The 25,999-nt window shown below is 43.8% G+C and overlaps 1 protein-coding gene across 4 annotated transcripts; it reads right to left on the bottom strand.

The window, feature by feature from the left end:
* Positions 1-548: 548 nt before the first annotated feature.
* Positions 549-25,112, bottom strand: UPF3B (UPF3B regulator of nonsense mediated mRNA decay). Of its 4 annotated transcripts, none has more exons than XM_056808811.1 (11): positions 24,930-25,111; positions 23,962-24,368; positions 22,146-22,252; positions 21,864-21,970; positions 17,530-17,628; positions 15,231-15,341; positions 12,995-13,038; positions 12,288-12,476; positions 9,834-9,994; positions 9,130-9,439; positions 549-705 (listed from the first exon to the last, which is right to left on the bottom strand). In XM_056808811.1, exons 1-11 carry the CDS (start codon positions 24,985-24,987, stop codon positions 667-669), a joined length of 1,632 nt encoding a protein of 543 aa, XP_056664789.1. In that variant the 5' UTR covers positions 24,988-25,111; the 3' UTR covers positions 549-666. The 4 variants fall into 4 exon arrangements, with proteins under 4 accessions (XP_056664789.1, XP_056664787.1, XP_056664790.1 ...); XM_056808809.1 differs by lacking the exon at positions 549-705 and adding an exon at positions 6,499-7,534 and having other exon boundaries at positions 24,930-25,112; XM_056808812.1 differs by lacking the exons at positions 549-705; positions 24,930-25,111 and adding exons at positions 6,499-7,534; positions 24,459-24,663.
* Positions 25,113-25,999: the final 887 nt, after the last annotated feature.

The following is a 25,999-nucleotide window of genomic DNA, read 5'->3' as shown; positions in this document are numbered from 1 at the left end:
GAGGCTTTAGATGACCTCTGAAGCCCCTTTCAGCCCTAGACTAGGATCTTGTATATGACCTTCAGTAAGGGATTTACCCTCCCTGGGCCTCAGTTTCCTGCTCTGAAAATTAGGAGTTTGGACTAGATGATCTCTGAGGTCCCTTCCAGCTCTAGAGCTTGTATCTTGAAACATTTCATGGTATTGTCTTGATCTCAGCAATGAAGTCTTGGGTAAGGGAATTCCTGAGCCTCAGTTTCCTCATCTGTTAAAAAGGGTTTGTGGAAGTGGGGGACTTCTGGTTCTAAATCCATTTAGACCAGTCAGTCCTGGAAAAGAACTGAGAAAATGTACCTCCTTCCCAAATTTGTAGATGTGTGTGAAAGATGAACTTGGTTTAGCTTGACTATAAATATTTGCTACAAGGGTTATTTTTTCTTTTTTTAATTTGGAGATGAAAGTGGAAAGAGGTTGGCATAGGGTTGCCAAATGAAAAAGGAAGAGCTCATTGGACCCTTTTTAAATGCACAGAACAGAGGGAAAGCCAGCCAGAGAGAAGCACAGACAAGTAGCTTTAAAAGTTGTTTATTCAATTTATTATATACTAAAAAAAGAAAAAAATATGAGAGGGATTTTGCAGTTTCATACTTCGGTTCTACTTCTGAACAATCTTCTTCTGTTCTACTTTTAATATGGAAGTTCTCGGTTTATTTGGGTGCTTAAGTTCTGAATAAAAGAGAAAAGAAATGAGGGACATGTGAAAACAAAAGATAGCAATCAAAATAAGCAGAAGAAACCACAAAATCGTTGGCTCCAGAGTCCTAGAACCCCACTGAATAGGGTTTCTACCTTTTGAGGAGCAATATGTGCTTGTAGCCACAAATTCTTCATTATGGAAGTTTCCATACCTCTTGAAGACTGAGCTAGTGCATAACAACAGAACATTGGAACTTACAGACAGTGTGAGGGAAAGTGCATGGACTCAGGAAGTCTTAGCTTTGACTTGTCCCTGTGACCACTTGGAGTCCCCATTGCCTCCTCTGCAAAAGGAAGGAATGGGACCAAATGAGCTCTAAGCAACGGAAGGAAGGCCAGCCGGAGGTACAGACAAGTAGACCAACTCTGAAAATGATGTGGTGAATTGATTCCTTCAAAAATGCAAATTGATGATGATTTTCTGTTTAATCTAGTCAGAGTTTTCTCTATGGAAATGCTCCACGTTTGTGGATGTTTGTCAAGGTCAGAGTAATCAAAAGGAAAAGGTATTTTAAAAATCTCGGAGGTTCCATAAAACATCACTGCATGGTTTTGCTGATTTCAGCATTGAAGTCTTAAATACCTCCCAACATTGATGGCCTCTACTGGGGAGCAAATAACTTGAGAGCCAACATATCACTACATGGACAGCTTTCCCCTTAGCGATGGATGGCATGACTCATGGGTAAGGCTGTGGCATGATCCATCCCAGTGGTGTGCAATCAGATCAGAAAAGGAGGTTGGCAGCTAGCGGCATGGGCCATGGGCTTAGATGGTCAGACATGGCTGATCCATTAACCTGGTCATATTTGTTCAATTTCTTTTTCTTCTTTTGGGGTTTTTGTTATATGACTGGCTAGATGTATTCTGAAATTAGGGGGATGTATCAAAAACAGATTTGTTGTTCAGTTGTTTTCAGTGATGTCTGACTCTCCATGACCCATTTGGGATTTTCTTGGCAAAGATCCTGGAATGGTTTGCCATTTCCTGCTTTGGCTCATTTTACAGAAGAGGAAAGTAAGGCAAATGGAGTTCAAAGACTTGCTCAGAGTCACAATAGCTAGGAAGTGTCTGAGGCTGGATTGGAACTCAGGAAGATAAGTCTTACTGATTCCAGGCCCACTGCACCACCTACCTGCCCTCCTTTCTGGAAAAACAGAAGATATCAATACAAATAAAATTTCTTTTTAAAGGAGGTCACTGAGCAAGATGGTAACTGGACAGACAGCCTGAGTGCTGGACTGGCCTAGAAGGCCCAGAGGTAGGCTGTCAGCACTTGAGGCAGTCTCCAGATCCATGGGGTTACACCACAAACAAGATCAGGTATGGATGGGATGTCATCTGTACTACTGGAAGGAATACTCACAATAAATGAGACCCATGGAGGTTGCAAAGTATATCAGGGTTGCATTATCAGACAAGAGACAACAAGAGATATCATCAAGAGAAAAGTACTGGCCAGGACAGGAGACACGTGTTCAACTTGGAGCGCTGTTGCTTACAGGCCATGACCTTTGATGAGTCAGTTCCCCTTTCTGGGACTCAGTTTATTTTGATTGATTAATTGATTTTTGAAACCTTTACCTTCTGTCTTAGAACCAATAAAGGCAGAAGAGCTGTAAGGGCTAGGCAATGGGGGTCAAGTGACTTGTCCAAGGCCACACAGCTAGGAAGTGTCTGAGGCCAGATTTGAACCTAGGACCTCCCATCTCTAGACCTGGCTCTCTATCCACTGAGCCACCCAGCTTCCCCCATGACCTCAGTTTATTTGATGACAAAATGTTAACACTGCTACTTGCATGACCTATGTCACTGAGTTGCTGCTAGGTTTTCCTGAGGTAATGGAAGGAATCCACCTTAGAAGTATAAAGCACCAAATGAATGGGTTAAGGTTATTAGGGTGTATGCAATAAGGCAGTCAGATCAGTTCCATTGCTGTTACCTAGCCCAGAGGGTGAGTTGTAAATTCCTCATGGTAAAATATCATCTTGTTCCTGTCCAGGTGCCTTCCAACATCCAGACCCGATGCTCTGAGAACAGCCGACACTTTTTAGTGTTCTCTGACTGATGGCAGGCAACTGGTTGGATGCTGCCCACCGAAACAAGTAGAGCTTTCAGACTAAACTGCATCGAGAGGTCATCAGCTCAGAAATCTTGAGCCAGATGGGATCTTGGAGGTCCAGTTCAAACTCATCATATTACAGAGAAGGGAATGGAAGTACAGCAAAATGAAGTGATTTTTCCAAGGTAAAAAAGCTAGTGTCTGAGGCAGGATTTGAACCCAGGTCCTTGACTTCAAGTTCAGTGCCACAGCCACTATGCCATACTGATTAGGGACAAAGGTGGGAGGGGCTCAAAATCCTCGGGTTCCCCCTTAGGGATGTTGGAGGGGAGCTGGTGGTAATGTTGGAAGCCCTGTGGATGTGGTAGGAGCTATTATTACTCTTATTACTCCGTGTTGAGGTGGCTGGCTTCTTGCCTTTCCTTTAAAAAAAAGACTCTTGGAAGACTCAAATGAACACAGAATGAAGTAAACCGAACAAGAAAAAGACAGCGATTATGACAGTGTAGATGGGAGGGAAAAACCCAATAAAACAAAAATGAATGCTGGGTGATTATGATGTCCAAATGGGGCCTGAGAAGATAGATGAGCAAAGTGTTCCTTCCCCTTTTCTTGGGAGAAATGGGGGACTAGGGGTGAAAAATATGGCATATACCATCAGACTTTGTTGATAGGTATTTGAGTTTTCCTGAAACTGTCTTTCCATCCCAGACTTTCTTCTGTAGTCTTTGTTACAAGAAAGAGCTGAACAGAGGTAGATATATTTGTTAAGAAAAGTGATAAGAAATGTGACCAATTAAAAATAAATATTAAAAGAATCATTGCTGAGATTGTGGTCTGACAGTCCAAAAACTCTCTGGAATTGTGGACCTCTGGCAGCTGGAGGCTCCCTGTCTTTGCTCTGGACCCATCCACTTCTTCTTTTTTTAAAATTAAACCCTCACCTTCCATCTTAGAATCACTACTGTGTCTTGATTCCAAGGCAGAAGAGCAGCCAGGGCTAAGGGACTTGCCCAGGATCACACAGCTAGGAAGTGTCTGAGGCCAGATTGGAACCCAGGGCCTCCCATCTCTGGGTCTCACTCTCACGCCACTGAACCATCCAGCTGCCTCTTTCTCGTCTACTTCTGCCTTTTTTCTGAAAGCTTCTGTAAATCCGAACCACACGCTCAAGGGCCCTTACCAGAACCAATCTCCATGCTCTCCCTGCTTGTGACCTTAGAAATGGATGTCAACAGACCGACTACTCTCACCCCTGCAATGACCTTGGTCTGCTACTTTTCTTTAGATTGTCATGCTGTGACAAAGACAGGACCTTCTTAGTCTCATACCTCCTCATTCACTGAAGGCTCAGCCAAACTGGATTATCCCCTATCCCTCATCTCCATTCCTTATCTGACAATAGCTGCCTTCGCTTCCTCTCTTCTCCAAAATTATCAATGATTTCTTAGCTGGCAAATCCAATGGTCTTTTCTCAGTTCTCCTTCTTGATCTCTCTGCAGCCCTTGACACAGTTGGTCACTCTCTCCCCACTTGATATTCTTTTCTCTCTAGGTTTTTGGGACCCCACATGACAGCTATGTCTGCTAGCCATGAGTGTCCCCTAGGGCTCTATCCTGGGCCCTCTTCTCTTTTTCCTACATACTATTTCACTTGGTGATCTCATTAGCTCCTGTGGTTGATTGTTATCCTTAAGCATCAACAGAACCATCCCATACCTTTCTGCTGACTTCTAGCTGCCTCTTGGACATCTCAACCTGGATGCCTCACAGACATCTGAAATTTAACATGGCCAATACCGAACTTCCTTCATTTTCCTTTTTTCCAATCTGCCAAGCTCAAAAATCTAGGTGTTACCCCTGATTCCTCCCTCTCTCCCACCTCCCCTCACATGCAATATGTTGTCAAGTCTTGCCATTTCTACCCTCACGACATCTCCTACACTCTTCTTCCTTTTCTCTGACACTGCCACCACTCTTCCCTCAACACTTCACTTCTGCTAGTTAGTGTGCCTACTTCAAGTCTTTTCCCATCCAGTTCACCCTGTGATCACCAGTGATCTTCCTAAAGTGTAGTGCTCTCCCTCCCTCCCTCCCTCCTATTCCCCATATCCCCAATAAACTCCCTTGGCTTCCTATCACCTAGAATCCAAAATAAAATCCCCCTTGGCTTCCTATCACCTAGAATCCAATATAAAATCCCCCTTGGCTTCCTATCACCTAGAATCCAAAATAAAATCCCCCTTGGCTTCCTATCACCTAGAATCCAAAATAAAATCCCCCTTGGCTTCCTATCACCTAGAATCCAATATAAAATCCCCCTTGGCTTCCTATCACCTAGAATCCAATATAAAATCCCCCTTGGCTTCCTATCACCTAGAATCCAAAATAAAATCCCCCTTGGCTTCCTATCACCTAGAATCCAATATAAAATATCCCTTGGCTTCCTATCACCTAGAATCCAATATAAAATCCCCCTTGGCTTCCTATCACCTAGAATCCAATATAAAATCCCCCTTGGCTTCCTATCACCTAGAATCCAATATAAAATCCCCCTTGGCTTCCTATCACCTAGAATCCAATATAAAATCCCCCTTGGCTTCCTATCACCTAGAATCCAATATAAAATCCTCCTTGGCTTCCTATCACCTAGAATCCAATATAAAATCCCCCTTGGCTTCCTATCACCTAGAATCCAATATAAAATCCCCCTTGGCTTCCTATCACCTAGAATCCAATATAAAATCCTCCTTGGCTTCCTATCACCTAGAATCCAATATAAAATCCTCCTTGGCTTCCTATCACCTAGAATCCAATATAAAATCCTCTGGCATTCAGAATCCTTCATAATCTGCTCTCCCCCTCCATTCCAGTCTTGTACACTGCTTCCACCCCACATATGTTGTCATCCAGTGACACTTGCCTCCTGGCACAAAACATTCCATCTCCTGACTGCAGGCATTTTCCCTAGCTGTCTCCCATGCCAAAAATACTCTTCCCTCGTCATCTCTGGCTTCATGTTTCATCTAAAATCCCATCTTCTATAAGAAGGTTTTCCTGATTCCTCTCAGTGATAAAGCCGATAAATCTGCTGATTATTTACAACTGATTCTACATAAATTTTGTTTGTATCTAGTCATTTTCGTATTGCCTCCATTAAACTGTGAGCTCTTTAAGGGACTGTCTTCCACTTTTTTTTTTGGTATCCTCAGGACTTAGCACAAAGCTCGAAACATAGTAGGTGCTCAACACATGTGTAACTGTTTCCCCCTCATCTTATCTGAAGCGTGGGGAGGGCAGAACTCATAGGAATTGGGATGAAAGGTTTCCATGCTACAAAGAATTCTCAGGTGAGGAAACTTCCTCTACCCTTTCAGGTCAGTACCTTGTTTTCAATTTATGACTTTCAAGTTGTCTTTCTGGCTTAGAGGAGAGCTCCCTGTTCACTAGGCCATGTCATTTCTTCAATGTGATATTAAAGAGCCTTTTGAACTCCTTTCATGCACTAATATTACAAATTAAAATAAGAGATATACTTTTTTCTAGATTGTAGACTTCTTCAGGGAAGGGAAGGGCCTCCTCCTTGCTGTAACTTTCTTAAGCTCTGGCATTCACAGAAGGGTAACTAAATGGTTTTTAATTGAATTCCAACTAAAAACTATTTTAAACTTTGTAAATGTACTTCAAAATAGCCTTCAGAGCTTGCTGTTTGGTCAGATCTTTATTGATATCTGTACAAAACAGTGTAGATGGGAAGTTCCTATGATAAAAGATGACCATAGATTTCCTGGGACAGGAAATGTGCTTGTGCCATAAGGCAATAAGATGAAGCAAAGATGGAAATGGCCAATTGTGGAGGGTTGAATTTTAGCTAATTTGGTTTAAAAAAAGGGCCCAAACACAAGAAGAAATGTTTGAAATATTCTCATATGCTAACCTATAATCAAATAAAAGCCAGAGAGTTTCCGTATGGGGAACGTAGATCTTATTTGACTCTGATTGGCACGTCAAACCCAAAAATCTGTTTGTAGGAAGTAGTCTGCGATATCTTTTCCGGGCCTAAGGTAATGGGATGCTTTCTGTTTCTGGCCAATTCCAATTGAGTAATTAATACCAGTGATACAACATGACTAAGGTGAAGCTGCCCTTCCTTCAAAGGCAGCTCAACATGCCTGAAATTACAGCATTCTCCACTTTGCTAACCCAAACCTTTCAATATCCGCTATAGGCTTCCAAACTGTAGCACACAGATTGCCATGATTAAGGCCACAAAAGACATTTCCACATTCAAGCAAACCTCAAATCAAATAAACCTCAAATCAAGTCATTTTCCTCATTGTAGTCTGAAAATCCTAAAAGAAAATTCCTATAGCTGCATATGTAAGAATCACCTCAAATTTGGCCTCTTGAACCAAGATTTCAGCTTTTGCCCCTCCCCCCGTAATGTGCTCATCTGAAAGGTAGCCCCACTAGCACCTGGACCCTCTGAGATTCTTTCTCTCTACTCCTTCTTTTTGAAGGCACTTATAGACTGCTTGATTCCTGCTCTTTGGCTGTCTGCACAATTAGAACAGTTAGCTATCTGGGGCCATCATTCCTCTTCTTTCCTACTATTGTTCTCATTCTCTTGCTTTTTATCTGGAGCTGGCTCTGCAGATTTCAAAGAGCTGTCTTCATAGGGTCCCAGGCGATTCCGGCTCCGGGCACCTGGCTGGTAGAGTTGCATTGCTGGGCGGTCCTAAAGAGAAGTGTGAAGACGCATTAGTGGGCTGCACTTGACCTGCAAGTTGCTTCTGGCCCTTTTCGTAGCTTTTTGAATGTCCTAAGCACCATATACGGTGTCAGTTGGAGTAATACTTCAGTGGTACCAACAGCCAGGGTTGCAGACTTCCCAAAAGTCAAAATTTAAGTGTATGGTCCTAGAGTCAAAACTCAACTAGGATTTTGCTTGCAAAATGTGAAAGAAAACATCAGTTTTATAAGCTCTATATTGCATTCCTAGCTACACACATACACACATGTACGCGCTCCAAATCATCTGTCCCAAGTTCAGGACCATCTGAAAATGAACTCAACCAACCTAAAATGTTTCCGTTTAGGAACCACGTCCAATATCTACAGACCTCTTTCCATCTAGAATTTAAAAAACCTTTCGCAGGCAGTTTCAGAGGAGAAAAGACAAAATCGAAAACATCTGCCAACATAGATGCCTCCTCCAAGAGTTCATTTTAAAGAATTATTTTAAAAAATGAACATATGAACTTTGCTTAGATCTGACCTATTCTGAAGTCATGGTCTCAGACCCTGCAACCCTGCTAAAACACAACCAGCAAAAGATGAGAAGCCAACAACATAACACCCTGGTGAGAGGCTCTGTGCCCGCCGCACGCTAGAACTCAAATTGGTGAAGCTTTAAGAAAGCCATCATATACTTCTTAGTTCAAGTGACATTTAATTCACGACTTAATTTGACTCTTGGAATTCTAATTCAAATAATTCAATCTGAGAGTTGGTAGGGGCCCCAGAAGCCATCCCTACCTGAGAAGGCACTCAATTCTACAACATCTCTAAAGAGAAAGCAACCAATTTCTGTTTTAAGACTGCCAGTGACGAGGGACTCACTACTTCCTAAGCCCGTTCCACAGCTTTCTTTTCTCCCAACACAAAGGCTAAACTGGCCTTGCTCCACCCCAACCACACTCCTCATTCTACCCTCTGAGGCCAGGCAGTACAATTCTTCTATACTGCAATCTTTCAAATACTTAAAAATAGCTCTCAAACCAGATTCCCCCTCAAAGAGTCTTTTTCCATCAGACAACCCCCAACGAAAGGAGTTCTTACATACCCTCTCCCTGAGTGATAGAAGAAAAGTTAGCACAGATGGCACTCATTCCTTCAGCGCTAATTCCAAGCACACATTGCAGCAGGACTTCAAAATATGAGGCTTCACAAAAGGAGACTACATGAGCATCCTGCTTAGTGTTTCAAGGAGTTTGAGCTAGAAGATAACTTTGCTCTAAAAACCATTCACCAGGGTTAGTCACTCCACCAGAAGGCTCAGTGTCCCAGGTTTTTTAGTAGCCTTGTTTTATTTTGGGGGGAATTTCATTCCCAAGATGGTGCTTCCTGTTTTAGATTCCACCAAGCTAACTTATCTTTCCTTGTCAATGGGAGCCGTGGATAAGCTGTTTAAAGTGGAAATCAAGAAACTTAGATGTCAAAAAAACAAGTAACAAGCTAATAATCCTTTTTTTTTGGTTTCTAGTGTTTGCTTTAAAAAAAAAACCACCAAACCACCTTATGAAAATAAACAAATTTAAAGAAAAGTAGCACCTTGTTTCTTATGCGATCTCTTTTGGACACATCTTCTTTTCTTTCCTCTCTGGTCATTCTGTCTGAGTTGCCTATTAAATCTGTACCATCATTCCTCTTTCCTTTGTCCCTAAGTAGATCTCTTTCCTTTTTCATTTCTTCCTCTTTTCTTCTAAAGGTCTTCTCCTTCTCAAAGCGCTCCTTTTGTCTCCTTCTGTCTTCTTCCTGCCGCCTCAGTTTCTCCTTGTCTCGCTGCTGCCTCTCTCGCTCCTTGTCTCTTTCATAGTCCTTGTCCCTCTCCCTGTGGTCTTTGCCACCCTCATCTTCAGATCTGCATGGAAAACAAATCTGAGAATGAACCCTAAGCGTTCTGGACATCACAAGCGGAAGACACACTGTGCTTTTGACTTGGCTACCAAAATGAAGCTACCTAGAAAAAAAGGCCAAGAGCGTGCTGCAACCGGCCACATCTTGTGACCCTGCGTTTGTTCAAGCTCCTCTGGAAAGCTGCCCTGAGACGCACGAAAAGGAGCATTTTGGACCCTCCTCCCCACCGTATAATTAGAAACAGTAGCTGATCTTCATTCAGCGGCAAAGCCAGGACAGAGCAACCAATGCCAATAGCACCCTTGCATAGAGGAGCCACTTAACTGTTTGTTGAATTCAATTGAACGCTGCAGAAACAAGTCTAAAGGAGACATGCTGATGAGCCCTAGAATACTAACTTCTTGGCTTTTTCTTCTTTCGTCTCCCCATCAGAACGCTTGACGGCCGTACTACTCTGGCCACTGGGTTTTTCCTCATTCAGAATCTCTTTGTCCAATCTCTTGGATTTTTCCCTTTTTTCCAATTCTTTTTCATCTCCTCTTTCTGGCTTCTTGAGCAGCTTGAAAAAGAACAAGTTTATTTTCATTTTGAGGGGTAGAGGGAGTGTTCCTTTTAAGAAAAAATACTTAAACTACACCCTGGCCCATCTAAGCCTTAGATCACAGTGGCTCCCATTGGGTTCTGCACTCCAAAAATGGAGGGAGGTGAGGTGCACTCAAGTTAACAGTTAGTGCACAAAGGAAGGTAGTTTACTAAAGAGGTAAGACCACTCAGCGACATCAAGCAGTTCACTCACTCTGTAGTGAGTGGATCACAACTCTTCAGTTTGAGAAAGGCCAATGCACAATTCCAAGCATGTTGTCCATAGCAAAGGAGTGGAGCTATTGCAGTTGGTGATGCTTTTTGTGAGAATACATTGTGAATTTAAACATGCTGAATGGGCGGGTGCTGCTGGGATTAATGCTCCGAGTGACAAATACCTCTGTCACTGAAGGACTGCTCCACCTCGCAGAAACAATTTTTGCTTGAGGCTTTTGGTTGTGATGGCACCCAGTCGAATGGTAAGAACCACCCAGCACCTGGTTAGTAAAGCCAAATGCCTCATACAGTACAAGGGGGACTGCCGTTCCATCTCTGCTGAGCAGGAGTCCTGGGCTTAATGTTTACTGGTTAAAATAGAGGGTTCAAAATCAGCCACACAAGGGAGATGTGAGCTCTAAAATGTCCACCATGCAAACCAAACCCAATCTCTTCCCCTAGTTGCCCCTGGCAAACCCTCCAAAATACTCCCCAAATGATGGTTAGTGTCAAGATCTACTTTTATGGAAAACATAAGAATTACAAGTCTTAGACGAAGGCTTCATGCAGGGCTACGTCATTGAGCGAAGGGCATAGCACAGCACAGCACACACTGAAGCAGGAGCTATTTAAGCAGAAACAGACAATTTCCCTGCAAAGGGCTAAAGTCCAGTCTGAACAGCACGACAGGCAAAGCATCGTCCTAGGTGGTGGCTCTCATATTGCTGCTGCTGGTAGTCCATAGTGTGTGCTCTTCTTAGCTCTCCAATAAGCATCTTCTTGGGGAAGGAGTTGATGGCACATTAGGAGAAGCCCGAACACTCAGTACTCTAACAGGACTGCAAATAAATGTGTCTCCTGCTAACGATAGCTGCCTTGTTGGACAGAGGCAGGCAAAGCAAGTCATGTGCGAGAGGTGGCAGGCATAGGGTGGTATATATGAGAGAGACTGAGAGGAAGCCTGAGGATACCCCTTACCCCTCATGAATGAGCTGGGGCAAGGAGTGAATGAGGGGACTCCAGCACCAAGAGAAGTAGACTGGTGTGGGGGTGAGGCAAGGAGACAATGCTTTCCTGTCTCAAGTAGGGATTGCTTCCTGTTTGTGGGGTAAATTGTCCCCTCTTTCCAAGAATGTTAGGGAACAAATACTCCACGAAGTGTCGCAGAGTAAGGGCTTCTCCAAACCCTGCTAGAGAGGGACAAGTTGGCAGGGCCCAGCTCTACCTCCTTCCTTGAGGGGAGGTTTGGAATACGTGTGGCTGAGAGCTGCTGCCTGGTTACTGAAATCTGTGCCCAATAAGAATGCAGGAAAGAAGGACAAAAGTGGGAGCAGAGTGCCATGCAGGCCCTTAACCCTCAAGGCCTTTCCCACCACCCCCCTCCCCAACCAGGTTAGCCTTCAGACAATGGAGGCAGAGGGCCTCAAACCAGCTCCTCTTCCTCCACAAGCTGCTGATTCACAGCAAAGAGAAGTCAGTCAGCCTACAACCTGTTACTGAACCTGCTCCTACTTGTAGGACTCATAGGAGTTATTCTGCTAACTCTACCACCAGACCTAGCCATATGACAAATACCCAGTGTTGTGTACTCTTGTGCTGGGCCTTGACCCTTTGATGATTGGCAGTGTCTAACCTGTGTACTAGGAGACAGTGGGAAAACACACAGACAAGCCAACCCGATTGAGTGTCAGTGTGAAGGAAAACATGGAGAAAGCCCTACCACCCCATTGCCTACTAGCTCCCCAGAAGGCTTTATTGACTAAGAAAATGAAACAGATAGAAATCCAATAATGGAGCATGTTGAAATGGCAAAAAATAGACCAAAAAAAGTGACAGAATTTGTAGTGACAAATTAAATAGTATGAGAGGTGCTGATTAATGCTCTCAAGGGTTTTCTACTTCGACTCAAATGATAGTGCTAGAGAAAAAAGTTTGCTTTATTGGTTTTCCACAAGAAACTTTATTTCATCTACACCGACACTCAATACACGGACACTCCATACATGTTTCAGGAAGTTGTTCCATGCGACTTTTCTGCAACATGGATTTCATACCTTAATCTTTGGTTCATCCTTTGATCTATCCCTCTCTTTTTCTGGACCTCTTTCAATCTTCTTTATCTTGTCTGTATCCTTTCTTTTTCTTCTCTCTTCTTCCTTCCATTTTCTCCTTTCTTCTTCTCTCTGCCTTTTTCTCTCGATCTCTCTCCGCCGTCTCTCTTCTCTCTTTTCTTCTCTCATCCTCTGAAAACAGAGGAATCAAAGTCTTTTAAACAAGATGGCTTCTGCCAAAAAGCCCCAAGCAGTCACATAGCATGCTGGGCAACTAATATAACTAGCAAAGGCAACCTCCCCACCTTTCTACAGAAAGGAGAGGTGCCCCAGCTAGGCAAAATCTCTGGCAGTGGATTAAATGCCTTACCAGTGGCCTTCAAGAAAACAAGAGGCATCCAGAGAAAAAGCTAGTTAATCACTAGCCATGCAAAAAATAGAAGTTTGCATCTAAATGGTGCTTTAAGCTTTATAAAAGAGCATTTTATATCCATCTTTGCATTTGATCTATCTTGTATCTCAACTATCAAAGTCAAGCAGAAGGGTCAAGCCCAAATCCAGTAGGACTAGACTGGCTCTCTCTCCTCCTGGGCATAAGAGGCTAGGAACAACACCATGCATATATTTGGTAGGCAGCTGCCCAGCCCTCCACCCCTAGTTTGTGAATGAGATCAAATTTATTAAGATAACAACTTCATTCCATCTCTTACCTGCTTATTTTTCAAGAAGTTCAAAAGGGGAGTTGTCTTCTTGGCTACATAAATATAAGGGGGAAAAAATCCAGCGTCAATTATACACCTAGAAAGAACTTTTTTCTGACCTCCAAGGCCAGGAAAATTATGGACTTCAAAGGAAAATTTCTAATGTATCAGAAGAAAGTTTTTCATTTCAAACCTTAGCAGCAAAAACAATTCCTACATCTTGTAGTGCCTTGTAGTTCACTAAGAGCCCTTAAACAGAAGATCTTGGCTCTGGGTTTTCAAAACTGGGCGGTTATTTATTTAAGGCCATGGGCATTATCCTGGCGTGAATGCCACCTCTTCAGCAACAACCATGTAACGTGAATGAAGTCAGCAAACCTTCAAGAAGGAATTTTAGTTATACCCGGACTTTTAAGGCAACTGTCTTTGGTTTTATAACAAGATCAAAGAAAAAGAAATGATTGGTAATATATGGCTTTGATTTTCAATCAACCAACCAGCAAACATTTAAGTGCCTACTGTGTGCCAGGCCTCATGCTAAGTGCCTGAAAGGCAAAGAAAGGTAAAAGCAGCCCTAATTGTCAAGGAGTGCACATCTGCTTATTCAGGGGAATGGCGAGCGGGGGGGCCCAAGGAGAAAACAAAGGAAGAGGGGAAAACATGTACAAGCATATAGAAAAGAGACACGGGGTAATTAATGGGGGAGGGGAGGATAGCAAGGAGAACTCAGGAAAGGCTTCATGTAGTAGGTAGCACTTTTGAGCTCAGATTAGAAGGAAATTCAATCCCAAGAGGCCGAAGTGAGGAGAATGAATACTGTCTATGCACAGGGTCTGGCTAAGTTAGCAAAGGCATGGAGGTGGCAGATGGAGTGTCATATGCGAGAATAGAGGGAAGGCTAGCCAGGCTAGACTGCAGAGTTAAGGAACAGAGCACAATTAGACTGCAATCAGGTTGTGAAGGGCTTTAAAAGACAAACTGATGGAGTTGATATCAGTCCAAAAGCTAAAAGGCAACCTCTGGGACCACCCTGGAGAGTGTTTAGTTCTGGGCTTAAGGAAAATCATTTTGGCAGCTGAGAAGAGGGCTGGAGTGGAGAAACTTGAAGCAGGAACATCCCTAAGGCTTGCAATAGTCTAGGTGGGAAGGGATGAGGGCCTGAACTAGGTTGGAGACTGTGAGAGTGAAGAGAAAGGGAAAGATTAGATATGCTGCAACTGACTGGATATGAGGTTAAAGGAAGGGGAATAATCCAGGATGGCACTGAGACTGTGAACTCAGGGAACCTCTAGGGCAGAATTAGTTCTATGGCAAGTTTGAGATGCTATGGGACTTCCAGTTGGAAATGGTCAATAGGCAGCTGGAGATGCAGGATTGACATCTGGGGGAGAAAACAGGTCTGGATAAATAGAACTGGTTATCATCAGAAAAGATGATCACTTAACCCATGAAAGTTGATGAGATCACCAAGGGAAACAGTATACAAGGAGAAGAGAATAGGGCCTGGCACAGAGGCTTATGTATCATACTTTATCTAGAAATACTCATTTTAAGTAGTAGAAAACACCAAAAGATCTTCAAAAACTTACCAGAAAATCCTAAAACTTACAATCCTTATAACTCTATACCCCAAGAAGAAAAAAACAGAAAGGCCCCATAATATACAAAGGTTTTCATAGCAGCTCTTTTTGTGACAGCAAAAAACTGGAAACAAAGTAGGTGCCCATTGATTGGAGAACGAACGGCTGAGAAGCGGCTGAACAAAGTGTGATCTATGAATACAATGGAATGTTATTCCACTAAAAGAAATAACAAATATGAGGAATACAGAGAAACATGTAAAGACTTGTATTAACTGAGAAAGAGTGAAGATAGAACAAAGTAAGACAATGACTACAATCATGTAAATGAACTCCGGGTGATTGGGATGATGAACCTTAGGCCTAAGAGAAGAGACCTTAGGCAGGAAGGTGGATGATTATGGGCCCAGAATGCCATATACACCTTCAAATGTGCTTTAACTCTTATCCAAAGGTGATTTCCAGAAAAAAAAAACCCTGAAAGGCATTGATAACAACACTGATTTAAAAGATGCACTCCCAAGATTGGCACTTACCCATTATTTAGAACAGTGATGTGTTCATAATGAACAAGATCAGAAAATTTCATAAAAATCAGGACCCTTTAAAGAGGCACACATGAGTGAGCTTAAAAGAGTCCTCTCCACCCCTCCCTTTCCCCTTACCTATCAGCTCTTTATTTCTTGCTTCGATTTCTTCTAAGAGAGTCTCAGGAGTAGACGTCAGTTTCTCTTCCTCAGCACAGTAGCTCTCCAAAAATTTCTTGTACTCAGGGTCTAAATATGGAATTGAGGAAGTAAGTACGGCAAGCTTTCATTGTTAAGACTCCATCCAAATCAGCCAGAGACTTCCTCACTACTTTATGCAAACTTTACAAAAGAAAGGACAGAGACTATTAGAGATTTTATTACTTTTAGGAAGAATATGTTAGAATGTGGATGGCTCGCCCTTGCTTTGAAAAGCTGCAGACTCAACCATTGAGTCATACTTGCCAAAGTCCTCCCCTTGGTATCTGTAGACACCACAATTTGCAGAATGCCTTTCCCAGTTATATACCTCTTTCCATGCATTAGATTATAAACACTTTGAGAGCAGGGACTGTCTTTTGCCTCCTTTTGGATCCCTAGCACTTAGCACAATGCCCAATTCAGAGTAGGCACTTCACTTCATGTGTACTGATTTGACTGCAACCAATTCTACATATGAAAATCCAGATTTGCACAAATAAAATTAGGGCCAATAAATGCTCTATCTAAACAGGATCGAAGCACGAGTCCTTTAAGTAAGAGGCTTCTCTAGAGCACTATGACTTGAATATAGTCTACATCTATTCTTGTAGAACTCTTCAGGAAAAAGTGAAATGTACCTGTACTCACACTGGAAGGACAACCAGATTCTGCTCACATTACCTCAGAGAGGTCTAATGGAAGCTACTGAATATGGCATTGCAAGTGACCAAGATCACCTAAGTTCTTCCTGGGGTCCTTGTTTCAAAAAGACTATAGGATTCTGACCTACAAAGGATCATTTAACACAACCCACTCCCCCAACTCCCTGTTTACAGAGGAAGAAGCTGAGGCCCCCCCTAGAGGTTGAGTACCTTACTCAAGGTAAAAAAGGTGTGTGTGTGGGGGGGGTAAGAAACAATAGGTAAAAAGGCAGCTAAGAGTGCTGGACTTGACACCAGGTAAATTTGAGTTCAAATCCTGTCTCGGAAATATTAACTGTGTGATCCTAGGCAGATCACCCAACCTCTCAGCCTTGGTTTCACCTAGGGTCATTGTGAGAAACAAAGGAAATAACATTGTGGCACTCTGGCAACCCTAAAGCTTTGTATAAATGCTAGTTCTTATTACCTAGCCCAATCTTTGTTTCTCAGAGGGAGAAACTGTGTTTGGAATACAAGGTAGGATGGATGTGATCTAAACCAAAGGTCAGTGCATCTGAATTAATAATATAATTTTTTTTAACTTTTTAATTAATTTATTTATTTAGAATATTTTTCCATGGTTACAGGATTCATTATTTTCCCCACTCCTCTTCCCTCCCCCATCCCAGCACTGACAAGCAATTCCACTGTGTTATACATGTTCAAAACCTATTTTGAATTAATAATATAATAATAAAACAAACCATGCATTATTAGGTTTGCACTGCATTTTCCTTATAAAGTCAGGTGAATCCAAGAGCCAAGCCTATAGCAGATGGTGCAAAGGAGGTCCTTTGGTTTTGGAAAGTTTGAAGAGTTGCTGGCAGGGCTCTTTTCCCAAGCTTGGGCATATTCAAGTGGTAGCTAGCTATGGTTGCCAACCACTACACTGCTACTGACTTCAGTTGCTGATCCTGAACTTACTGGTAAATACATCCCATGTTCCAAGTCTGGAGTACAGAGTGACCAACTGAGCATTATTAATCTGAGTCATGCCAAATCAACCCAAAGGAAAGGCAGCAACTTGACTAGGGCTCTTGCCTTCCACAAACTCCAATAATCAACCTTGTCTCAGATTTTACATTTGTGGAGATGAAAGAAATGGAAACCAAAGCTGTCTGCATGCTAATGTGGCCAGAAGTGCCCCTAGAGGCCACCTGGTCTGAAGGCCTCCCCGCCCCCCATCTTAGAGAGGAAAAAGCCAAAGCTCAAAGTCAAACAGGACTTGAACCCCAAGAAACAGTGGCTCTCTCTTGGTACATTTGAAGAATCTTCATCTTATAAACATAGGCTTTGTCAGCATTAAAAGCAGTAATTGAAATATAGGATCTACCACAACAAATAAAATTCTTTATAGGAAATCTGACTTCCCTCTAAAGATTAACCAATTAACATTCCATTCCTTATTGATGAATAGCTTATCAACTTCAGCCTTATCTAAAAAAAAAAAACAACAAAAAACCCCAAACCAAAAATGCATGTTCCTCCCTTCCTCCTCTCCCTCTAGCTCTGACCCCACCAGGGTGGTATCGTACCATCCTCAATAGTCCCCGTTTTGGCATCTTTCTTCTTATTCTTCTTTTTTGCTGATTTTTGAAAAGGAGCAAATTCCACTATGGCAGGGTACTCTTGACCTATTTGGAAAAGCAATACAATAAGCCTTCACCAATAGCAATTGTTCATAATTTTTTATAGTTCTCAAAGTTTCCACACATAATACTATGAAAACAAGAGGTAAGTGGCAATGCATTAGCCCCGATTTTACTAATGAGGAAACTGAGGCTCTGAGAGATAGTCACATGGGAATACATGCTTCTATAAAGGCAGAGTTCCAAGTCGCTCTTTCAGAGGAGTCTTACTAGATGGCTGGAGAATCTCAGGCTTAGATTTAGAGCTGTAAGGGACTTTAAGGTGGTCTACTTTGTCTATTACCCACATGTCCTAAGACAAAGAAGAGTATGTGGCTTGCCCAGGGTCATAAAGGGAGGAAGCAATAAGACAGGTCCTTTGATAACAAATCCAGTGCTCTTTTCACTCTGACAGACAGCCTTCCCCAAGAAGGCGGTTTCCTTTTATTATCAAGAGAAACACTAGGACCAAGAATACAAAAAACTCAACTATCAACAACTAGGAAGGGAATTAAGACATTTCTATGGGTTGAATGAGTCATCTTAAAACAACCAAAAAGAGAAATCTCTTTCAAAAGTTCAATTAAAAAAAGACTATCTTGAAAAAAAAAGACTATAGAAAGGGTCTTTCAGCCCTGGAGGGGATAGCATGCCAGGGAGCCATCCCTTTGAGGCTAGAGATTAGATATTTGCTATATGATAACACCAGACTAGCAATTATGGGCAGACTGTATCTGGAAAGCAAGCCTTAGAATAAAAACAACATGAGCTCAAGTCCTACCTCTAACATATACTGCCTGGGTGACGTCTGGGCAAAACCCACACCTCTCAGTGGCCCCAAACTGCATTTTGTAAAACAGGTGCCAAAAGAGGGAGTTTCTTTTCTGGAAGTTCCGTATAATCAATATAATCACAGATCTACTGAGAAAGAAAGACATCTATCTGAAAGAGAACTGAAAGACAGGAAGTTCAAAAAAATCTAATGTACTCTGTTCGTTCGTTGGAGGATCCTTTATGCCCTCATATAAGCCTCAGTACCTACTATAGTAAGGCATAAAAACATTGGTTCCTGCCATGAAAGACATTATGGGATAGCTGGGGAGATATATACCAGAAGCACGAGCTAAATAAATGCCCTGAAACATCAGATGAAGGAAGAATGATCTCCTCTTGTGAAAAAAAGCACTGGAATTAGAGTAAGAAGACCTCAGTGTAATCACCTGCCTTGCTACCTGTGTGCCCTTGGGCTAGTCACTTTCTGGAGGTCAGTTTGCACATCTGAAAAATGAGTGGGTTAGACTGAACTACATAACTTCTAAGGCCCCTCTTAGTTCTGCATCTATAATCCTGTAAGAAATGGCTTCCGTACGGACCAGGGAAATCACCCAAATCAAACTATTTTCCTCAAATTTCCAAATCTACCACACATTAGAAGGGGAAAGCTCCAGGCAGAAGCAGGAAGTACCAGTTGACATCAAGGGAGGAGCCCAAGATAAAAGAACAGATAACCCAAACCACAATATTTAGGACCATTTACAGTTAAGTACAAACAGTCCTATTCAACAACAGGCCTTGAAGGCATCACCATATCAGAGCAAATGATTTACAGAAGCAGGAATCATAATGATGATCCAAAGGCATCTGTTCAAAAGTTCCCACAGTTGTTCAAATGCAGCATGCATTACATTTTATAAAAGATCTAAAATGGTGAAAGCTGCTGGAGGCTTTTTTGAAGCATGGTTCTTACAGGAGTGCTATAATTTTCCAAGAGCTCCAAATGTTCTCTATGATTCCACGATACCAGTGGATAGTGTGCCTTCTCCTTTGCAAATCACTTGACATGAATTTCATTAGCCTCACCACTAGCCTACTAGATACAGATATTATCAGGCTCACTTTACAGAGGATTAGATATAAAGAGGCTAAAGACTTGCTGGGAGAGATATAAAGACAAACAAAATAGTCTTTTCAGAATATTGAACTACTTTAAAAAAAGATAGCAAAAGAGAACTTCTCTAAGTTTCTTGCTGGAGTACCTTAATTTCATTTCTGTTTTGTTTCCTTTTTTTTCCTGTATTTAATAGACAACTCTATACTTTAATGACACAGATTTTGAATCAGCCCATTAAAAATTCAGACATATAGTTCATTTTTGTTTTTTCCCCCCTGATTTACAACAAAAACAAAATTCAAAGTTATTTCTAATACTGAAATAGTACATCAATAAAAGCAATCCTAATCTTTTCTAATTCATTTTCCTTAAGGATCAATGCTAAGAGTATCTTCTATTAGGAGAGGTATGGCCCTGAGAGGTTTCTAATTTTCCATTTAGTACAGGGACTCCACCCCTTCCTCCCTCCCTCCCTTCCTCCCCATAGCCTTCCTTGAAGATAATAATTTGACATTTGCTCAGGTACCTCCTCTGATGGGAACACATTATCTACCAAGGTAACCCACTGTCTTTTTGTTTCATTTGGAATGCTTATGTTGGTTCAACTGCTATTGGCATAGTCTCTGAAAGTATCTTGTCACATAAGTTAAATTGTACATGCACTTGGACCCAGTGATAAGATTACTGGGCTTATCCCTAAAGAGGCTGAAACTGGAATAAAGGACTGCACAGAAATATTTATAGCAGTTCTTTTTGTGGGAGCAAAGAATATGAAACAAAGTGATGGAGGCAATGATCAATCCTGACTCCAGAATCTTCCTTCCTACCTCTTAATTAAGAGTTGGCTGAGTAGGGGTACAAGAAAATTTTTCAGATATGGCCAATGTGTTCATCTGTTTGGTCTGACTATACTTAATTTTTCAGGGAAGGAGGGTGGTACAAAAAAGGAAGAAAGAAAGGAAAAGTTGTCAAAGAAACATTATAAAAAACAAAAAAGGGAGTCTGTCAAGGGAGATCAAAATGGGGTGGTTTCATTTACATCCCTCTTTTCTGTTCTCCTTTATATACTGAAATGCTCCTACTTGTTCATGTTTAAGTTCATAATGGACAGTTTTGAGGATGTCAGTGTCGTGATGTAAAACAAAGAGCAGCAGTAACATTTCTTTTTTAAGAAGGCTTTCCTTCTACCCAAGTGAAGTAATACTAAAAAGCCAATAGCCCCTACTCACCCACCCCCAGTCTACTTTTATCTATGGTCAAAAGTGTAGTAGTAATAGGCAGATTTCCTGTGTTTCAGAGCAGACTGATGGGATCAAGCTGAGAGTTTTCCAGACTCATAGGGGAAGAAATAGGGCCACCAGGGAAGATACTTACAATATTATCTTAGAAAACCACTAGCTTGAAAGGCTTGAGCTCAAGTGAGTCAATAATAGACAAACAATCCTTGGGGCTGGGAGGGATTATCTGAAACCTGTTAGGTACCTTTACATAGGCACAGGGTAACTAAGCTGCCAATATCATTCAAGCATTCAAAACAAAGCATCATTGAGGCCAGACTGGCACTGGTTCCTATCAGATAGGCAGTGAACAATGGGGGATTCTCTCATATTACTAACGTGTGAAAATGACAGAGAATGCCAGAGCTAGAAGGGAAAAACAGCTTGGCACAGCGGAAAAAGCATTGCATTGGGGAATCACAGGATGTGGGTTTCCAGCCAACCTCAGATACCTAGTAATTGTGGCATCTTTGGGCAAGTCTAGTCACCTCAGTGGACCGTAAAAACAAAGGGACCAGGCTTGGAGATCTCTGGGCTTCCTTCCAGTTCTAAAGCTAGGAAGCATTTGGAAGCCAATAGAAGAGACGTAACTTCCTCAAATGTACAGCAAGTCTCCTGATTCTTAAGTCGTCAGCTCTTTCCTAGCAGAGTGGCTAACACATAGCAGGTACTTAATAAATGGTTGCAGATGGGTTGATTTTTAAGAGGTTAATAAGAAACCTGGAGAGCTTTTAAAGTGTTATACTTCCAGGTAGGATGATAAAGATCAAATGTTTAGGGAAAAAAATGTCCAGGACTTGTGACTGTTTTCCAGCTAGGCAGACTAACCTGTACGGAACTCAGAGCTTTCTAAGTAAGAGAGCTGTCTGAGACTCTGAGAGCTTAAACTCTCAAGGGGCACTTAAGCACCAGAGACAGGATAAACCCAGGACTTTCTCGATCCAAGTCTAGCATTCTACCCACCAGGCTGCCTCTGTTAAGGTTACTACCCAAGTGAAAATGCCACTGTATTATAGATTTCTAACTTGAGCAGACATATCCAAGTCCCTCTGCGTTAAGTTACCAGGCCTCACCTTTATGATCCACGAAAACATAACCATCAAAGCGATCCCGGAACAAAACAATATCCTCCTGGTTTTTAAAGTTGATGTATGCTCTAGAAAACATATGGGGATACAGACTGCAGAAAGAAAGAACAAGATATAAATATGTTTGAGGTGCCTTGCTGAGGTGTAAATATGCATATTAGTTACATGTGGAGATAGGCTCCAAAGTGGAATGAGAAGCATAAAAATGATGATGAAAAAAACTTTCAAACAACCCAAACATTTTTTAATTGTGTTTTCATTTTTTACCTAGAATCATTTGCAAAGAACTCAAAATAATCATGTTCAGGCAGAGGTTGAAGATGTTCTTCCAGCTGTTCCTTGGTCAGAGTAGGAGGCAACCTACGAATGATCACCTTGACACAAGAAGAAAAGAGAATGAACAGCAGCATTACTTTCCCAGAACCCGGTGAAGACTCAACGACCCAGTCAGGGTTGCTTTTGGCTCTGTGTGTGGGTTCTGTGTGGGCAGAGAACTGGATACTCAGTTCTTTGCTGGTAACAAAAGGGCAAATTGTCTGCACAAGGCAATGAGAAGACAGCCCCAACCAAGCTGCACAAGCTAAGATTATGGGTGAAGGGCAAGGATCTTCTTCCTCTACTTACTACACTGTGCAGATCATATCTCATTACTGATAATTTCTAGTTCAAGTTGATGGAGATATTCCCTTGAAAATAGACATTCCTCCCACACAGTCAGGCTGTCTGAGCCTCCTTACTCCTTAGAGATAGTCTTGTTTTTAAGAGCAGTTGCTTAGAGCTTTCAAGTTCACTTATTATTCATTTCTTACAATAACTTTGCAAGGAAGGGAAATTCCAGTGCTATTATGCCCATTAAAAAATTTTTTTTTACACCTCCCCCTTCCATCTTAGAATCAATATTTGTTCCAAGGCAGAAGAGCAGTAAGGGCTAGGCAATGGGAGTTAAGTGACTTGCCCAGGGTCACACAGCTAGGAAGTATCTGAGGCCGGACTGGAACCAAGGGACCTCCCCATCTCCAGGTCTGGCACCTGGTAGTTGTCCTCCTATTATGCCCATTTTATAGGTGGGGAAACCTTGGGGTTTCCCTGAGACCCAGACTATCAGGGCTGGAAAGGGATTATTAACCAGGATTCAACTCCTTTATGTTATAGTTAAACAAATCAAGGCCCAGAGAGGGTAAAGTGATACAACACATAACTAAGGAATCAATTCAATCCTAATTCCAAGTCCAATGTACAATAGAAGGCTTCATGGTGGGTAAACCGGAAAGCCCTCAGAATCTGGCCCAGCTCAGTCACTTTCTACTTGTGTGACCTTGGCCAAGTCTCTTTCCCTCTCTGGGTCTCAGTTTCCTCAGCTGCAAAATAAGGAGACTGGCCTTCAGTGACTTCTGAGGACCTCAGAGGCCAGGGAGGCCACAACCTTATTTTCTAGGCTTCAGGAGATTATGAGGTGCAGAACAGACCCACCAGACCCTGATTGGTGGTATGAGGACAAAAAGGGATACACACAAAGGCCAGAAAAATATCGGGTGTGTGTCCAGGAAAGGCTGCAATCAGAATCCATTCCCCAACCTTCCTTAAATCCTCTGCACCCTCCCCACCCTGCTAGCCAAAGTCGGCTTTCAGAGGGGAGGGGGGCTCCATAACCCCAGATGGGGGCCCAGTCCCTGCTCTCTCTTTACCGGGCAGGAGTGAGATCCTCGATTTCCTGGGAGGGAGGGAGAGGAGGAGTGGCCCAATATCGGATTTCCCCTCTCCTTTCCCGGGCTCCACAATCCCCACCTTCTCCCTCTTCTCTCCGCCCCGCCCCACCCCCCCTTCCCTTTTCCCCTCCCCTCCCCCCTAATTCCCCTTTCCCTTCCCGCCTCCCCGCTCCCCTGCCCTTCCCCCACCCACCTGCTCCGCCTCACCAACCCTCCAGGCTCTCTCTGCCCTACTGGGCACCACCCCAAACTCGCCTCCCGGCTGTTGCGTTCTCTCCCCTCCCCCCTCCCCCCTCTCCGGGCCGCCCCAGTAACTTTTCCATTGCCCCCCAGCCCGTCCCCACGCGGCTCGGGACCCGCGGTACGAGCCCCCGCACCTTGCTCAGCATCTCCTTCTTGTCTTTGAATCTCTCGGCCTTTCTGTCCTGGGCCTTAGCGCTGTCCCCCGATCCCGCGTAGCTGGCGCTCGCGGTCGCCCCGGCTGCCGCTGCCGCCCCCCCTGCAGACGCGGCCGCTGGGGCCGGGGCCGGGGCCGAGGCCGAGACCGGGGCCGAGGCCGAAGCCGGGGCCGGGGCCGAAGCCGGGGCCGGGGCGGGGGTTGAGGCCGAGGCCGAGGCCCCTGTGACCGCCGCCGCCGCCGCCGCGGTAACCGCCGCTGTGGTGACCGCCGCCGCCGCCGCTGTCTCTGCAGTCGCTGTGGTGGCTGCTGCCGACGGGGCTGAGGACGAGGGCTGCCGCTTCTCCTTGGGCCTCGCTTTCTCCTTATCCTCTTTCATGGCCCAGCCTATACCCAAAGCAGCGTCAAGATGTCATCACCGTAAGCCCGCCCCACCCCGAACCCCGAGGCCCGCCCCAGAAGGCCCCGAGATCCAACCCGCAATGCTGGCGCAGTGACTCCGATCGCGTGAGACCGCTTGGCCGCCCTTGGGGCCCCCCCGAACCCCGGCCAGGTAACTGCTGGGTGGCACCCACGCATTTCCAATGAAACCCGCTAGAAACCCGAGTCCCCGCCGGGCTCGGGGTGCGGTCCGGGGCGGTTCTTGGCGCCTGCTGGTTAGCGCCGCCCCTTTCGCGGAGAACTACAGGACCCAGCATGCTAGCCCGCCCATTGGTTCTGGGGCCCCGAACCTAGGCGACTCCGAGGAGGGAGCCGGCCTCCAAGGCTTCATGCCTCGGCGTCCCGAACAACTGGCTTCCCAAGGCTACGGCTGTGGGCCTGCAGCTGGGCCCCATCCTTCTGCGCAGCCAGCCCTCAACAGCCCCCTTGGCATCTCCAGTCTCCATACCTTTACTGTGCCGCCCCTCAGGTCGCCAGTGCAGCCCAGCCCACCTCCCTCCCAATTACCTTGGGGTTTTTTGGGTAAAGACACTGGGGCGGTCTGCCATTTCCTCCGCCAGCTCATTTTTCCAGATGAAGAGCTGAGGGAAGCAGGAGTAACGGAGCTGCCCAGGGTCACACACAGCTTGCAAGTGTGGGAGCTCAGGGAGAGCAGGCTTCTCCGCCTCCCAGCCCCGCGAACTGCTGTCCACTGCGCCACCTAGTGGCCCCGCCTAGAGCGCCACCTGGGAACGTACGGAGCGTTCCAAATCATTGGTGGGTTGGACGAATCCCAAGGTTTCTCCTGGGCGAGCAGAACTTTCTGGCATTAACTAAAATGCCTGGGAATCCGGAATGTTCGATTAATACTCTAAACGCAAATTCTCCAACTGGTGGTTTAGTTGTAGCACTAAAGATGGGGCTGCAAAACCCGGGTTCGAGTTCTGCTTTCAGAACTTGCCCCGAGTGTCACTCCCCCCACCTGGAAAAGTATCAATAATAGCTACCGTTTTTATGACGCTTTTAACGTTTGCAAAATGCTTTAAGATACATCATTTGTGGGATAATATGGAAACGTGTTTTGAGTGATAATACATGCATAACCCAGACTGAATTGCTTGCCAGCTTGAGGGGTGGGGGGGAGGGAGACAATTTGGATCATATGACTTCAGAAAATTTAGGTGGAAATTTGTTATGAAAATAAAAATTTAAAAATCTCATTTACCTTCAAAAACAACTGAGAGATTGCTGCTATGATCTCCATTGTATAGATGAGAAACTGAGGCAGAGGTTAAGTAACCTGTCCAGGATCACACCCGATAGGATTGGGCTCAGCACTGAGTCCAGTGCTCTGTTCACTTGCATACCTAGCTTCTGGACCACTCTATGATTTTGAGGTTCCACCCAGCTCAGCATCTTAAAGGCTTTTTCAGTCTTGCTATGTCCTGTAGATTGAATGAATAGGGCATGGGTGGAGGAGTGGTGAAGGGAAGGAAGAGAAGAATCAAGAAAAATATCGAGGTTTCAAACCTGAATGACAGTCCCTGAATTTCAATTATCCTTTGGAGTGGAGGTAAGGGGCTCTTTTTCCCCCCTTA

The sequence above is a fragment of the Monodelphis domestica genome, chromosome X (genome assembly GCF_027887165.1).
Source record: "Monodelphis domestica isolate mMonDom1 chromosome X, mMonDom1.pri, whole genome shotgun sequence".
Lineage (NCBI taxonomy): Eukaryota > Metazoa > Chordata > Mammalia > Didelphimorphia > Didelphidae > Monodelphis > Monodelphis domestica.
The sequence above is the reverse complement of the archived record's forward strand: the minus strand, read 5'-3'. Positions and strand labels throughout refer to the sequence as shown.